The 17,835-nt window shown below is 37.6% G+C and overlaps 1 protein-coding gene across 4 annotated transcripts; it reads left to right on the forward strand.

The window, feature by feature from the left end:
• Positions 1-5: 5 nt before the first annotated feature.
• On the forward strand, positions 6-11,102 carry LOC122329860 (neutral cholesterol ester hydrolase 1-like). 4 transcript variants are annotated; one of them, XM_043226482.1, is made up of 5 exons: positions 6-234; positions 401-632; positions 8,134-8,203; positions 8,283-8,454; positions 9,426-11,102. In XM_043226482.1, the coding sequence occupies exons 1-5, from the start codon at positions 97-99 to the stop codon at positions 10,044-10,046; spliced, it is 1,233 nt and encodes a 410-aa protein (XP_043082417.1). In that variant the 5' UTR covers positions 6-96; the 3' UTR covers positions 10,047-11,102. The 4 variants fall into 4 exon arrangements, with proteins under 4 accessions (XP_043082417.1, XP_043082415.1, XP_043082416.1 ...); XM_043226480.1 differs by lacking the exons at positions 8,134-8,203; positions 8,283-8,454; positions 9,426-11,102 and adding exons at positions 837-906; positions 986-1,157; positions 1,582-3,836; XM_043226481.1 differs by lacking the exons at positions 6-234; positions 401-632 and adding exons at positions 7,321-7,529; positions 7,674-7,905.
• The last annotated feature ends 6,733 nt before the right edge of the window (positions 11,103-17,835 follow it).

Genomic DNA, 17,835 nt, shown 5'->3' on the forward strand with positions numbered 1-17,835 from the left:
AGTAATCAGGTCAAGTGTCATACATACAGTCACTCTTTATGAACACTGACATTTTTTGCTCCGGTTTATTTTGTTACTCTTTTAACATAATTAATAATGCGGCCCGTTTTGATCGGGGCGATTTTATTGACGATAGGAGCCGCTTATTATATTTATCTGCCTCTGCCTAGCACTATATCAGAGCCATGGAAACTCATGATAGTGGATGGACTCTTACGTGCCATGATGAAGTTGGTAAGATTTTGCATTCATATATATATATATATATATATATATATATATATATATATATATATATATATATATATATATATATATATATATATATATATATATATATAATGAATGCTATTAATTTATATATATAAATATATATAGCAATTATTTGTTTTTCTCTCAGAGTTTTGTAGCTCATGACCTTGGACTGACTTCTCCGTTGGGATTGGTTAAATACACTTCGACTTGGGCATATGTAAAAAACATGGAGTCCAGCAAAAGCGTCCGAGTCACTGAAGCGTCTTTCGGAGGAGTGGAAGCTCTAGTGTTTGAGTCAACTGTTTCAGGACAGGAGCAGAGCTTTAAAAGAGCCGTGGTCTATCTCCATGGAGGAGGATGGACAGTTGGCAGCACAAGTACATGATAGTTTATTGTTTTATAAATTGGATTTGATTTCGTGCTAATGAAGAATTGTGTTTAGTGCTCTAGTGGTAAACGCTGGGCATGAGAAAAGTAGTTTCTCAGTCTCGAAGCGCCCTCGTGTGCTCAAGAAAAGGAAACGCTTTTCAGATATTTTACTAATATTAACAGTTTTTTAATTGCTCACTCTGTCTTTACAGAGATGAAACCATATTACCTTCAGTGCATCACTATGGCTGAAGAGCTGAATGCAGTCGTGATATCTGTAGAGTAAGTTCTGGATCTTGCTTGTGGTCTTTGTATGATTAAAGGGGTTATTTACTTTATTTTGTTTTAATCGTGTGTTCAGGTACAGGTTGGCACCGGAGGCACGTTTCCCAGATCAGTATAATGATGTTTTTCAGGCCTCAAAACACATCCTGACAGCAGAGGTGTTGAGTCTGTACTCTATAGACCCTAAAAGAGTGGCTGTGTCAGGTGATAGCGCCGGAGGAAACCTGGCCGCTGCTGTGGCACAACAGGTCTGAGAAATCTCCTCAAACTCTCATTTAAAATATGTTTCTCATTAAGACAAGACAAATAGCATAAAGGCAATACTAACCCAATATCACCATACTTCCCAAATATTAGCAATAAGTACATAAAATTATGCATAATGCATTGTAATTAAACATGCACTAATTTGCATAGATTTCTAGAACAGAAACATTGGATGCGTATTTTAATTAAAATGTACAGATGCAAATAGATAATACAATAAATGTTCTTTCCTCAAATATCCCAAATTTTTCACGAGTAGTGTATATATGGCTAAAATTATACAATAAAAATTAATATTAAATATTCAATATTACGTTCTGTTTACTAGTGTGCTTTAGTATGCTATTAAAGGTATTCATAGTACATTTTTTTCTTTTGTTTCTTATATATTCTTTGTTCTCAAAGGTGGCTTTAGACAGTAGCATTCCTATTAAGTTTAAAATCCAGGCCCTGGTCTACCCTGCACTTCAGGCCCTGGACTTCAACACTCCCTCCTACCAGCAGAACGCCGACATTCCCATTCTATACAGACCACATCTGGCCCGCTATTGGCTGGAGTACCTAAACGGTGAGCAGAAACTTGTTCCTGCTTTGCTGGCCAACAACCACACAGCTCTGGATCAGGGTCAGGAGGTAGCAGCGGCCAAAGCCAAGACAGACTGGACCAAGCTTCTTCCGGTGGCCTTCCAGAAGAACTATAAACCCGTGGTTCCGCTTCACGGTGACCCAGAGCTGCTGGAGAAGCTGCCAGGCCTGCTGGATGTGAGAGCGGCGCCTCTACTAGCTGATACTAAAGTGCTGAAGGCCGTGCCGCCCGCTTACATCATGACCTGTGAGCATGACGTGCTGAGAGACGACGGACTCATGTACGCCACGAGACTGGAAGAGGCCGGAGTGGACGTCACCGTTGATCACGTTGAAGATGGTTTCCATGGATGCCTCGGTTTCGCTTTTGGACCCTTTGCTTTTTCTGTAGGAAAGCGAAGTCTTGGGAACTACATCCATTGGCTGAAGGAGAACCTCTAAAGACTCTATAAGAGTTAATTTGCAAAAGCAGATAACTTTTTAAAGGTTTTCTAAATAATATTGTTTTTCATTGTGCATTCCAATTATTCTCAATCAAACTGCATTTACTTTGGGTTCATATGGGTTACTGTGATTACGTAAATAAGAGGTAAAAAATACTAGCTAACTAAAACATGAAACATCATAAAAACCTAACATATAACTACTGTTCCCAGAAGGAAACGAGGTACACATGACTATGAGATATCACACTCTTGCACCATCTGCTGAAGACACCTATAATCATGCCTAAAAGGCCAGTGATGCATGACGATGTGGGTGGGGCTACCCCTTTGTTCAGTCCAGCTCTTCACGCAGCCCCCGACTGTGTGGGGCACAGAACCTTATTTTCCTCCTCTTGGGAACAGTAGTTATATGCATAACACAACATTCCCATTCAGTCCACTCACTCGGTACAATACGTGACTACGGGACATAGTCACCGCAGTGACATCCAGTCTGTGGAAACGGAAAAACGTGTGTGTTGATGCCCAGCTAGCGGCGCAGATGTCCACCACAGCCACTCACTTAAACAGGGCCCATGACTCCACCATGCCCCTAGTGTGTCTGGCAAGGAACTGCAGCCAACAAACCCCCATCAAGTGAACGAAGAACCCATGGCTGACAGGTCAACACATCTAATTCCCCTATCGGCCCCTGGCCGAACTGTGAGGTTAGTGACAGCAAAACGTTTTGCACTGAGACCATCCTCGAAGAGACCTGAGGGAGAGATCAGAGCATTAAGAAAGGCATTTTGATTTTGTTCAGGCAGGTTTACCATAGATGACACTGGGGCACCACAGTACTGGCCAACGCATGACCCAAAGACACCAGCGCCCCCTGGGTTGTGTAATCAGCCGTAGCCTGCACTTCTCCCATAAACACGTCACGCTCAGCTCCCCCAAACAGATGCCTTGATAAGTTTACAGTAGAGACATTAGGCTCAATGCACTGGCTGTGCAAACTTGATCGCTGTACTTCAAGAATCGACAAGAACTAGAACAAGCAGGGTCGGGGCAGGCAGCAAACAATAAGTAATAGATAGTAAAATTCCAAATAACAAGCCAGGAAAACTATGGGACTATGGGAAATGGAGTTCTTGAGGGAGTGGTTAGAATTCGGGGGATGAATCTGGCTGATGATGAAGCGGTATGGGAACCTCTTCTGTAACAGCCTCGGGGAGCAGATAAGCTCAGCGGAATGTGTTTATCTCATCTGTGAGGTGTTTCGCTATTACTGCATCTTGCTTTTTTTTTTAATTGGGAGTGTGGGGACAATAATCAATTTCTCTTGATGTTTTACAGACACTATCGTTATTCTCAGGGAAATACATAAAAAGAGAACTGACTTTTTTAACGGATGATCTTTGTAATGCACCCACATTCACGTCCTGTTTTCTAGCTCTTATTGTTTTCTAAGCACGCTGCACGCCAGTTTTCAAATGATACCACTGTGTTCTTTCAGGTATGATGAGTATGTGAGTCAGCGAAGGTCGTGATCATGTTTCTTTTGATGCTGTGTTAAAATATAACAATTGTTTGGGAACCGTCTTGATTATTTGAGTTGTTGGCTACAAAATAAACCACCGACAATGACTTGCTTTTTTGAAAGATGTCACCGTTCTCCAGTATTGCACATGGAAAAAACATTTCTGCTTTCCCAAAAAACGTCAGGGATTGTAATTTGAACAATATGAACATTTCTTGCTAATTATGTCAAAGACCAGCTGTACTACCCACATTAATTATTTTAATATATTACTGTATTTCCACAATGTCATTTCAAAAAAATTTCTTGTTAGGCTTTATATTTATATTTTATATTTTTTATATTATATCTACATGAATTATCTCCAAATTGTTGGAATATAGTAATATATTATCTAAAAATGTTTTTGTTAGGTTTTTATATTTAATCATTTGTATTATTTGTATTATGCATATTTAATTATGTTTCATGAAATTAGCACTAGACTTAGCTGAGCCATGCTATCCAGTCATTTTATTAATGTTATTTTAATTCACTGTTTTAATATACTTTTTTAACAGTGCTAAATGTAGTTGGATGCCGTTGTAATATCAATTGAGTAAGCAATGTCTACTGTATAATTTTATTGCTACATCCCTTAAGAGCTTTAATTACATTAATTACCAGCTGTCATTTTTATAATTTGTATGTTCAGGTACAGATTGGCCCCGGAGGCACGTTTCCCAGATCAGTATAATGAAGCAGTTCAGGCCTCAAAACACATCCTGACAGCAGAGGTGTTGAGTCTATACTCTATAGACCAGAAAAGAGTGGCTGTGTCAGGTGATAGCGCCTGACACAGTGTATATATATGTATATATACAGTGTGTGCGTGTATATATAATTTTCTATTTTTATTTTGCAAAACAAACATTTTTTTATCTTGGGTGTCAACAAATTAGGTAATATTACGCCATTTTCACAAACAAGGTGCAGGCTGTGTTTTTATTTTTAAGAAAAAAGAAAATAAATAGTTTCAATAGCCCAAGACTAGTAACAATACACAATTGTTTTAGCAGCAGTGGGTGTATAGTTCAGGTAATACCATATAATGCAGGATAATCCAGATTAAAGAAATGGGTTTTTTGAAAGTGAGTACATCTCTACTAATTCTTAAGTATCTTGGAAATTATTAATTATTTAATGTTGTTGATTTTTTTATGCGATGACGACTATACAAATCTGTGAGGGTGACCGAAACAAATTGACAATTTGTATTATAAAACATAAGATATAAAGAAAACTATGAAAATGAAGATTTATAAAAGTTTTACAAATGACCAGCTGGAATTTATTTTTTCTATTAATCTGCAGAGAGTGACCAAAAATAGACAGTGTCTATTGAAAAATGAGTAGTTGACTTGTAAATGTGTCCTATGGTGTGACAGCAGAAATGAAAGAAAAAAAAGGAAAAAATACTCTAACATTTAAGATAAACCTCTTTCTTGTTATTTGTAACTCTAACAATGACGATACACTTTTCTCATGTTATTTGTGTATTTAGTCTTTTTCCCTGAACTTTTTGTCGCACCATAGGACACAGTTTATTTGTCAACTACCCATATATAGTATTAATAATGACCAGTTAGACAGTAACAGTCAAACAAAGCCCCCTAGACAGTGACCAGTTTCTGATTCTGAAAGCGGCTCTCACATAGACTTACTATAAGACTTATGCACTCAACTGTTTGTGAAATGAAGCCCAAATATTCCATAATATTTTCAATGTAACGATCTGAATGCTGAAATATTATGTCTTATGTAAATTAAAGGCTTTAATTATACTTCAGTAGCATTCCAGCGGTAGCAACTGCGCAAACAAGTTAGCAATGCAGGAAGTGAAGTGTATGTTTGTGTGTGTGTGTGTGTACGTGTGTGCACCGATGCGATCACTTTAGCTGCTTTCTTACCAGCAGAATCTTATGGTCTTAATAATAATGCATCACTGTATAAAGGTCACCTTTGCCATTTGAGTTTCCTTTCTGTAAACAAATGAAGCAAAAATGAACAGAAACTCAGCATATATAGGCCACATTACATGTAGCACTGTTTTTCCCGTTGTTTATCTGTGAACTGAACTAAATCAAATATATTTTAACAATTTGGTCCTTGTGTGTATGTGCAGATTATATATAACATTATATATGCAGTGCAATATAATATTGCGTACTTTCACAACTAGTTGAATTTTTTGTACTAATGTCTGTTCAAAATAAATGAAAAGAAGCTGATCATATTCATGTTTTTTTCCTGTTGTGTTTCCCCCAAAATCATAACGAACTGTGACATATCAGTGTATCGTGCCACCCCTATATATATATACACAGTAATAAGTCTCAAAGCAAGCCCATACAAGTAAAACAAGACACTAGTTACAGTAGTTCTCATATTTCTCAGTTAATTAGGGAAGACAAGACAGTTCATGTCTTTCAGACTTATGACTTGCAGCGGTATACATTTTTATTCCTGCGCACACACAGCATGCAATTGTTGCTCTCTGTCCTAGTTTTGTGCAGCTGCGTCTAGGCGTGACGTCTGCACAGATGTGCATCACCAGGTCTCAAGGAGTAGACTCATTTCTTACTGACTGATACGTTCTGATACATGCTTTTATTTCTTTGGGGAAGAAAACCTTTACTGTATCTCTGATTTTCAGAGCAGAATCTGGGAAACGGCATCTGGGAAAGTAAAAGTATTACATGTGTATTATGGAAATAAATTATAATAATCATACATTTTATTCAGCATACAAGTGTGTATTTGAAACAATTCGTCTAATAGTCATGGACAGGTTTACAATAATAAAAAAAAAGTGCTTTGTTCACAAAATTAATTCCATATCCTCAGGCCGTACTGTACCTGATTGGGACTGTTTATGCTGCCTGTACATTTTAGAATTACACAATATTATCAACATGGATGTAAAATGTGTTAAATGTAATATTTGTTGTTATAATGTCTATGAATATGTAGGATACTCCAAAATCATAAATCATGATAATGAAGAGAGGAATCAGACGTCTGGTCTGCTTGCTCATTTTTAGAAGTTTGAAATAGCTTGAATGAAATTTATAATGAAAACATAAATATTGCATAATTATTAACAGCTGATAGTGCAAACTTTTATCTTCGATGTAAAGGTGAGGTACAGTGCAACCAACAGAGCTTGGCGATTTTTCACAATAAAAGTGCGTCCACGACGAATCCAGAAGAAAAACAATAGCAGTAATAAAAAAAATTATTAAATAATAATCACAAATTAAAATTATACTTTATTTTTATGCTTTTGTGTCATTTAAAATTATCAAATAACACAAAAACATAAAATAAAATAAAAATCGTAATTACTAGTAAAGATTACTACTAGTTATGTGTACTTAACTGATCTGGGAAATGGGAGGCAATAAATGTAAAGCTATTGACAGATAAAATCATTAATAAAAACTGCAAAGGGAAACAGCTCCTTTAGGGTGGACAAGAGGACTTTTAACATAAAACATCTGCCGTGATTTCATAATTTCTAGCATGAGTAATCAGGTCAAGTGTCATACATACAGTCACTCTTTATGAACACTGACACTTTTTGCTGCGGTTTATTTTATACTCTTTTAACATAATTAATAATGCGGCCCGTTTTGATCGGGACGATTTTACTGACAATAGGAGCCGCTTATTATATTTATCTGCCTCTGCCCAGCACTATATCAGAGCCATGGAAACTCATGCTCACGGATGCATATATACGTGGTACGATGAAGTTGGTAAGATTTTGCATTGACTTCATCGATGCATTTATTTTTTTTTAAATAAACGCTATAAAATTGATACATAATTCACTAAAGAGCCGATTTATGGATTTGCTAAAGAGAGATGCTGACAGAAACAACTATTTGTTTTTCTCTCAGAGTTTTGTAGCTCATGACCTTGGACTGACTTCTCCGTTGGGTTTAGTTAAATACACTTCGACTTGGGTGGATACTAAAACTATCGAGTCCAGCAACAGCGTCCGAGTCACTGAAGCGTCTTTCGGAGGAGTGGAAGCTCTAGTGTTTGAGTCAACTGTTTCAGGACAGGAGCAGAGCTTCAAAAGGGGCGTGGTCTATCTCCATGGAGGAGGATGGACATTTGGCAGTACAAGTAGATGATAGTTTCTGTTTTACACATAAAAACGCATATGATTTTATGCTAATGAAGGGTTTCGTGGAGCGCGTTAGAAGTTGTGCACCACTGGGAGAGAGAATGAGGTTTGCTCTGCAGCTGCAGTCTCGAAGCGCCCTCGTGTGCTCAAGAAACGAAACTATTTTCAGATATTTTACTAATAATAATACATTTCAACCTTTTTAATTGCTCTCTCTGTGTTTATAGAGATGAAACCATATTACCTTCAGTGCATCACTATGGCTGAAGAGCTGAATGCAGTCGTGATATCTGTAGAGTAAGTTCTGGATCTTGCTTGTGGTCTTTGTATGATTAAAGGGGTTATTTACTTTATTTTGTTTTAATCGTGTGTTCAGGTACAGGTTGGCACCGGAGGCACGTTTCCCAGATCAGTATAATGATGTTTTTCAGGCCTCAAAACACATCCTGACAGCAGAGGTGTTGAGTCTGTACTCTATAGACCCTAAAAGAGTGGCTGTGTCAGGTGATAGCGCCGGAGGAAACCTGGCCGCTGCTGTGGCACAACAGGTCTGAGAAATCACCTCAAACTCTCATCATTTAAAACTGGTTTCTCATTAAGACAAGAGATCAAGGCTATAACTAATAAATATAACCATACTTCCCCAGTTGATTATTAAAAGTACATTAACACTGTTGCTTTTTTTATTAAGTATGCTTAAATATGCAAATGATACCATGATCTAATTATATATATATATATATATATATATATATATATATATATATATATATATATATATATATATATATATATATATATATGTATATACATATATATATATATATGCTATATAAATAAAAATGATTGATTGATTGATATACTGATTTGCATATATATTCAGAACTGAAAACTGAATGTTGCATAAAGCCAGGTTTAAAATTGTTTATTTTTTTAATTTCAGAGTAAGTGAGTGATATATGATATATATATGATTTGTTTTGTAAACCCCTAAAAACTGGTGCTTGTAAAAGTGACTAAAAAGGAGATTTCTGGCTCGGTTTAGGGGGAAAAAATCATTTTGAGAAAAAGCCTTTTGTATATTGCAAAAGTCTACAGATGCAAACTGATAACCTATAAATAAAAAAATGTGTATTTTTGGATACTTTCTTTTCAAATATGTTAAAGAATACAGATTATGGAAGTAAAATAGCCTAAAATGTTTATATTGTTAGAATGCTTAATAATTTTACACTTCATCATGATATGTCATCATCACAGTCATAAATGAGAAAACTATTGAGAAATTTTTTTTTTTTTAGAAAATCTAAATTAATTACCATTAAACTAAATTAAATCATTTTTATATATATATATATATATATATTTTTATATATATATATATATATATATATATATATATATATATATATATATATATATAAATAAAACACCTAAATATTGTTAAATATGTTTTGTTTACTAGTGTTATTAAAGGTATTCATAGTAAAAGGCAAATTCTCTGTCTCTGTTCTCAAAGGTGGCTTTAGACAGTAGCATTCCTATTAAGTTCAAAATCCAGGCCCTGGTCTACCCTGCGCTTCAGGCCCTGGACTTCAACACTCCCTCCTACCAGCAGAACGCCGACATTCCCATTCTATACAGACCAATGATTGCTCGCGTTTGGCTGGAGTACCTAAACGGTGAGCAGAAACTTGTTCCTGCTTTGCTGGCCAACAACCACACAGCTCTGGATCAGGGTCAGGAGGTAGCAGCGGCCAAAGCCAAGACAGACTGGACCAAGCTTCTTCCGGTGGCCTTCCAGAAGAACTATAAACCCGTGGTTCCGCTTCACGGTGACCCAGAGCTGCTGGAGAAGCTGCCAGGCCTGCTGGATGTGAGAGCGGCGCCTCTACTAGCTGATACTAAAGTGCTGAAGGCCGTGCCGCCCGCTTACATCATGACCTGTGAGCATGACGTGCTGAGAGACGACGGACTCATGTACGCCACGAGACTGGAAGAGGCCGGAGTGGACGTCACCGTTGATCACGTTGAAGATGGTTTCCATGGATGCCTCAGTTTCGCTTTTGGACCCTTTGCTTTTTCTGTAGGAAAGCGAAGTCTTGGGAACTACATCCATTGGCTGAAGGAGAATCTCTAAAGACTCAGCTCGGTCTATATATGAAGAGTTAATGTGCAAAAACCAAGTTTTTCAAAATTATGCTTTTCATTGTGCATTCTAATTATTCTCAATCAAACGAACCCAAATGCACTTTCTTCACTGGAACTAGTTGAATGTTTGGGTTATAATAGGCAAAACAAATAACATGCAGTATAAAAAATTATTTTCTCAATTTTTTTTGCACTCAGATTCCAAATTTTCCAATAGTTTCCAGTGTGTGTGTGTGTGCATTATTTACTTTTACAAAAAGCAAGAGCAATTAATAATATTAATACATTAAAAAAATAGGATGGATAGGGAAATTAGTGATATATATACTTTTGGCATGACGGAGCTTTCAGGGACAGATATAATTTTAGATGGATAGCACATGTTCATAGAAATATGTTTGTGCCATAAAATCTTTTCTCAAAGCGTATGATCATGTTTACATATAACTTACGTCTGTTAAAATACAACACTACTGGGAAAATGTTTGAGCTCTTGTCTGGGAATTGCAACTTCTTTGGCAGTTTCTTTGCTGCTGGCAGTCAGCAGTTTTGACAAAAGGGAATTTCCTAAAAACCTAGCGGAGTGGTGGTTTAATGAAACACGAGCTGGAAGGGAGTATTTGAGGGAAGCTATCCGTCACTGTTAGCGCATGGGAAACGCCGGGGGGAGCAGATAAGCTCGACGGAATGCGGCTCTCGCTGTTTTTCTCACCTGTGAGATCTTCGCTATTGCTGCATCTTTGCTTCTTTTTTTTTAAATTGGGAGTGTGGGGACAATAATCAGTTTCTCTTGATGTTTTACAGACACTATCGTTATTCTCAGGGAAATACATAAAAAGACAACTGACTTTTTTAACGGATGATCTTTGTAATGCACCCACATTCACGTCCTGTTTTCTAGCTCTTATTGTTTTCTAAGCACTCTGCACGCCAGTTTTTAAATGATACCACTGTGTTCTTTCAGGTATGATGAGTATGTGAGTCAGCGAAGGTCGTGATCATGTTTCTTTTGATGCTGTGTTAAAATATAACAATTGTTTGGGAACCGTCTTGATTATTTGAGTTGTTGGTTACAAAATAAACCACCGACAATGACTTGCTTTTTTGAAAGATGTCACCGTTCTCCAGCACTGCACATTCCTTTTCTTAATATATTACTATATTTCAACAATTTCTGATTTTTTTAATACTCAATCGTTTTTATTATTTGTATTGTATATATTTAATTGTTTTATAAAATTAACACTAAACTTAGCCGAGCCATATCCAGTCATTTTATTAATGTCATTTTAATTTTCTCAGCGCAATTATTTTTTTTAATAGATTTATATAAAATGTTATATATACACATTGTCTGCTGTAAAAAAAAAAATTAACTGAGCTATTCTGTGACAGCCTATTTCCAACATAAAAAACTGTTATGACAGACATAATTATACATTAAAAAATTAAAATTAAAAAATTAAAAAAAACCTAAAAATATTACAATTAAGAGTCATTTTTTTTAAGAGTAATAGAGTCAAATTTTGTCATTACAATTTTTTTAATCTCAATTTTGATATATAGTTTTTTTCAATATTTGTATATACTTTTCATATATATTTGTTTATAACATTTCAGAATGTCAAGTTAAAATGTGTTGTGATAAGATCGATTCCCAGCAGCAAACTGACAAACGTATACCTTGCACCCAATGCTGTATTGATTACGTATTGAAACGATACTCATCATAATTATAATGATTATACTGACAGCGTCTAAGCTATAAACATACCTGGGTGTGTCTTTTTCGCTAGAATCGCAAAATACAAAACAAATGAACTCACAAGAACTTGAAACAAAATTGGCTCTTTCTCTGGCACGTTTATGAAAACCTCTTATTTGATTTAAGAGTTTGTTAACTTTAAGAGTTTGAAGAGTCTTTAAGAAGTTAGCTCTGTTTTTGCTTTTCGTATGTGACTGTGACAGAAGGGTGAATCGCTAACTCTTTTAAGTAAACAGAGGCAGCGTTAGCCTACAGGCCCAACCGAGATTATCCTGCTGACTGGAATAACCTGTTATCGTTTGACAGAGAAACCGAAAAAAGCTGAGATGTTTTTATGTGAACCTACTCAAGAGTGTGACAGGTCATGTCACACGGCCAAACTTGATCTCAAGAAGCTAGATGGCAAAGCGCGAGGCAGTTCCTGTTCCCAGCAGCTACATAACCTGATACGCATTTTCAAAACTTTGCATAATTCGCCTTCAGGAAGAGTTTTTCATGCCAACGTCTCAAATCCCCTGTAGATTATTATGGCACGCTGTAATACAAGTAGTCAATGATTAATCGGGGAGAAAGCTGCGTGATTATTTCAAAGGAAAACAAGACCCGAGTAGTTCACATACCTAGCGCTTGGAGGAATGTTATCTTTCACATTGTTCATTGCTTCCTGAATTTAAGGGTAGTTGCTTGCACGAAGCCAGGCCTCCCGTTTTCCTGTAAAGCAGTTCATTGTCAAAGCTATTACTGCAATATCCCTGAGCTGATGACAGCTAGACACTCAAGCGATTGGTGATTCAAAATGATGTTAAAGTGCCCCGAGCATGCCAGGTTTTTTCAACAAAATCTGCACAATTTTTATTCAAAACTAGCCCAAAATCAGCCCAATCGCTTTTCAGGGGTTATTCCCGGAAAAATTGTGAACCGGTAGGATAAAATCCATGTTTTTCGTGGGGTTTCTTTTGTAAAAATCGATTTCAAGGGGCTAAATATATAGCTTATAGGTGTCGCTTAAACCTGAGGATAAAAACTCACACAGAAAGAGCGTCAAAGTAGCTCAATTCAGTGGGAAAAGCATGGACTTGGCAACACTGAAGTGCCCCTAATATGGGTTATGAAAGGTGCATATTTTGGCTTTGAAAGTCCTAAACAGATTACAGATTGACATGCATGCAAGGATTTACATTTCATTAGGACAAACTGCAAAAAAGCTGGGTGGTCAATATGCTAATGTTTCATTTTTGACGTCAACATAAAGCGGTTTGGAACTCGTTTTAAAAGTGACATGATTCAGAATCGATTTTTTTTTTTGTTGAGACAATAACTTTATACACGGCGCAGTTTAAAACTTTGCAGGATGTTTTCATTCTTGTTTTCATATTGCAGTCCATATTCTAAAATTGTTTTCGGCGGACACCTCCTTTTCAGACTTGACGCACAGGCAGGTTGCCAGATTGACGACACCAACAGAAAAGAGTTCACATGACAATGTCATGAAAATATCCAGTGTTTTCCGCCAACTAGTAAGCCAGGGTGCCGAAATCCAATTGGGTAAACTGTCAGTGGGCGGGTTTAACAAATAAAAACATAGGCTGATATTCCGGGCCAGAATGCATCATTTTAAAGGAGAATAACTTACATTGTTTTTCAGATAAACAAGTATGTTAACTTAAGCATGTTTCTTAAATATCTGCTTTTTATGCTTTAGCAGAGTCAAAAAAACGCACATTTAACTGTTTTGGAAGTGAATTCTGTTCAGTTGTAACAAATACAGTGTGAACAATCACAATGAATATTTTATGTCGCTCCTCACTAATTTACTGAAGACGCATTCCAAGAAGCAATAACGATGGACGATTCATATAAAAATCATTCTCTTTAAATGATTCTTCACGATGAAACTGTTAAATTGGTTCACAATTCACAGCGAACAATTTGTTTGCAAATTGGCCTGGGCTGCTTTTCCCAAAAGTATCATAAGCCTAATTGGCACCAAATGGTCTCTACAATCTACTTGGCTTACAGTGCTTTTAGGAAACTCTGCCCAGGCTAATTCGCAAATGAATCATTTAGTGTGATTTGTGAACTGATTCAAAAACCACCATAAAGACCTGTTCACACTAAAAAGAATGATAATGAGAACTATAAAAACATCTATATAAGCCTCCACACCAACGCACAGTAAGATTCTGTTTATCATATGCCATGTTGTCCGACACAGCGGATTTAGATGTTATTATCATTCATCAGCTGGAAAAATATCCTTCTGTCATTATTGCAACAGTTGCGGTGTGGATGTCACCATTGTCATAGAATCAAAACGATTATTAAACCCGATTATGACAAACAATTCTGAGAATAAATGTACATGAATAAACAAAATGTGTCATGAATAAACAAATTGTCTCATTATTGAATTTGTGAGGTCTGTCATAATTTTAATGAAGGTTAAAAGGTCATAAATATGACATATGACATATAATTTATGATATACTTTGTCATAATTACGACTTTTTGCATATAACCATGACTTTTTGTCATATTTATTGTCTTTTGTGTCACTTTGGACAATTTATGTTGGAAAATTATGTTTATGTTATTATTATGACTTTTTATCCCATAATTGTCCTATCCTTTGTCCCACTCTTTCTAATGCTTTTTTAGTTTTGAGGAGCATAATTTTCTCTAAAACAGTACATTTACCTTTTATAATTAAAGAGATGGTTCAATAAAAAAAAGCAAAATAATAATCATAATTAATACAAAAAATGGTAAACAATTGTAAATTGTGAATACTGACATGTTTTTATCTATTCTTTGATAGTACTTCAGTAATGTTGAAATGTATTTCATTAGATTAACTCTAGCTAAACCCAAGGATATTAGTTCGTCCACAGTACATCATGTACATCACAGAGTGGTCAACCTTGTTTAGACAACACTTTCTGATGAACATCTGAGTCTGTTTCATGTACTTTTCTGTACATGACATGTTGGCTTGTGCGTTTGCTCACAGAGTTTAGCTCATCTATCACACCCCACCCAAGAATGACCATTTGGCCTTCACAGCTTCTTAATAGAGAAATACTGCCAAGTCTAAAAGCATACAACACCCCTCCAAGCCTTCACATTTTCATCTTCATAAATCTGCTGAGGAAATCTCCTCCTTAGCGGGTTCGAGACAGACTTTCTCAGCGATCTCTGACCTGAAGTGCATGTCTATTTGAAAACCTAAATAAATATATATATAGCATGCATTCGTTTCAGCTCTGATGGCTATGGATGGAGCGAGGGCAGGCCGGTCCTCGGTACAATCCTCCCACATGGCGACGTGGCAATCAACATCAACCATGGCCTTTTTCACCCCAGAGGGAAAACTGGGAATCTCCCTGTCTCCCTTCCATCTTACTCAGGAGTGATGTCACTGAGAAGCACAATACGCCCTTGTATCCTGGCCTTTAAGTCTCTTGGCACTTTAATTGCATGGCTTAGGCATGTCAGAATATGATTTTAGCCCCTCCATGACTTTATAACTCCAACAAACGATTTTACTCTTTCACCCCTTCTTCATTTCCTCTTGCTCTGCTTTCCATTTTTGAGCATTTGACACTAACAGCTTTTTTTTCAGACGATAAAGTGGGGCCCCCCAAAATTGGGGGTCTTTTCACGAGCCAAATTCCTGATTCCCCAAGTGCAATGGAGCATTGAATCAAGGCCCTGTAACTCTCTGTGAAACCCCCCATGTTCTTCGCCACGGATATGATCACACATTCATCAGCGCTCTGTCAAGTCTTTACGGCCCCTGCAGTATTCCTTAGGAGGGAAAAGCAGCCCTGAAGTCCTATTGTTAGTTCTCACTTTAGCTTGCTATCAGTTTGGAAAAGTGCGTAGTAACACAATGATATCACAGTTCAGCTCTATATAACTGTACTGAACTGAGGGGCTGATATAAAACAGCCCTGAGGCTTTGTGTTTGGAATTACATTTAGAACCTTGAGCGGGGCTTTCCTGTGCAAACACTGCTTGCTAATGTTGTGAGAGGTTACAAGGGCATTGTTGTGTATTCTGAGAGGTTGTCGGGGTGCCGTTATGTGTTTTGAAAGGTTGTCAGGGTGCTGTTGGGTGTTCTGAGAGGTTGTCGAGGTGTTGTTATGTGTTCTGAGAGGTTGTCGAGGTGTTGGTGCGTGTTCTGAGAGGTTGTTCAGGGTGTTGGTCTGTGTTCTGAGTGGTTGTCGGGGTGTTTTTATATGTTGAGGTGTTGGTGTGTGTTCTGAGAAGTTGTCAGGGTGTTAATCTGTGTTCTGAGTGGTTGTCGGGGTGTTGGTGGGTGTTCTGAGAAGTTGTCAGGATGCTAATCTGTGTTCTGGGTGGTTGTCAGGGTGTTTTTATATGTTGAGGTGTTGGTGGGTGTTCTGAGAAGTTGTCAGGGTGCTGTTGTGTGTTCTGGGAGGTTGTTGGGGTGTTTTTATATGTTGAGGTGTTGGTGGGTGCTCTGTGAAGTTGTTAGGGTGTTGGTCTGTGTTGCCAGGGCATTGCAATGTGTTCTGGGTGGTTGCTAGGGCTTTGCAATGTGGTTGCTATGAATTCTAAACCGTGACCATGCTGTTGGTATGGGTTTTTTTCCAGGACGCTGTTATACGTTTGCTAATGTTTGCCAGAATGTTGCAGTGTAGTTTCTTAGCCGTTGTTAGATGGTCCTTACTGACTAAAGTGAAACGATTAATGACTTAAGCTCCCGAGATATAGTCTTGGATTTTTCTCCTTTTGAAATTGTGATAGTTTACGATTAGAGAGTGTTCCTGTGCGTTCAGGAGTTGCTTAAACTTTCAGCTCCAAGAAAAAGGGAGTCAGTGGGGGAGGATTTTCTCTCTGGTGCAGGACATCGGTCAATCATGGCGCCAGACTACAGTCGTGTTTCATGTGCAGAAGAATCTCCCTCCACTACCTCCCACACAAACACCACCCACACACTCATAAAATAGATCCTCAGATCTTTCTGCTGATGTATGAATGTGGCAGGGTCACCATAAGCGATGAGTTTGTCACTCTTTGGCTGCAGCTTTTCCTGGCGTCAGCTAAAACAAACCCCGCCAAATCTACACTTTGCATTCGCTTCTGCTGGAAAATCCCAAGTTTCCGGCCCGTCCACTGGTCGCCTGCCGTTGTGTTTCTTTTTTCTCCTTCTTTGTGTTCCTCCTCCTCCCTTCCACCGTGTCTGTGCCAGATACGTTCAGATCCACAGTGCTGCTCATTGCATTGTTTAGGTTGCCTGCGATTCAGAGCAGGACATGTCAACACCGTGGCCTTCAGAGACCGCGGTCGAACGCAGCTGGCTGACAGAGATAGAGTGAAAGAAAGAAAGAAAGAGAATGGGTGTGGAAACAAAAAGAAATATTTGAATTAAGAACGAGGTTCGTACCAGTATTTCCATTGTTCTACTTGCAGGGAAATTTTGTTTAGCTTTGTAATCTCTTGCTTTGGCTTCGGAATTGTGAATCAATGTAAACGATTACCACAAGCATTGTTTGACTGTATTGCCAATCAGACTGGTTCTTCACAATAACCCTATAAAAGAGAACTGCTGATCCTTAATAATGAAGAACACCCTCCATTTTCTGCTGAGCTTTACTTTTTAGGAGGAAGTCACAGTCATTGTCCCAGGAGATTGCCGAAGCCTGTTTGGTCACCTCCGTTCATCTGCTGTTGATTATAGAAGCTGATCTAATCTCAGCGTGACACATCTGGCACAAACAAGTCTATGAAAAAAAGCAATATTGGGTAACTTTGCTGACGTTTGCGGAGTAGGACAGAGCTTCCCGCTCCGCGGTGAACTTACATTGGGAGTCATTTTAAAAGCTTCTATAAACGGTAATGTGAGAGAACATGTAAGCACCTCCAGGTTAACGAGTAAATATGGTCTGCTGGAAAGAGAAGTGCTTTTTTAAAGAGTGTTATTCATATTTATTATGTCTTTAAACTTAATAATCATACTCATGGATGGAACAAAAGCAGCACTGTT

The sequence above is a fragment of the Puntigrus tetrazona genome, chromosome 24, assembly GCF_018831695.1.
Source record: "Puntigrus tetrazona isolate hp1 chromosome 24, ASM1883169v1, whole genome shotgun sequence".
Classification (NCBI taxonomy): domain Eukaryota; kingdom Metazoa; phylum Chordata; class Actinopteri; order Cypriniformes; family Cyprinidae; genus Puntigrus; species Puntigrus tetrazona.

Bases quoted from the DNA above. Each gene is read 5' to 3' on its own strand.
- LOC122329860 (XM_043226482.1), top strand. From the start codon at position 97: ATGCGGCCCGTTTTGATCGGGGCGATTTTATTGACGATAGGAGCCGCT. The intron at 235-400 runs GTAAGATTTTGC...TTTTTCTCTCAG, and splicing joins TACGTGCCATGATGAAGTTG to AGTTTTGTAGCTCATGACCT. The intron at 633-8,133 runs GTACATGATAGT...CTGTGTTTATAG, and splicing joins ATGGACAGTTGGCAGCACAA to AGATGAAACCATATTACCTT.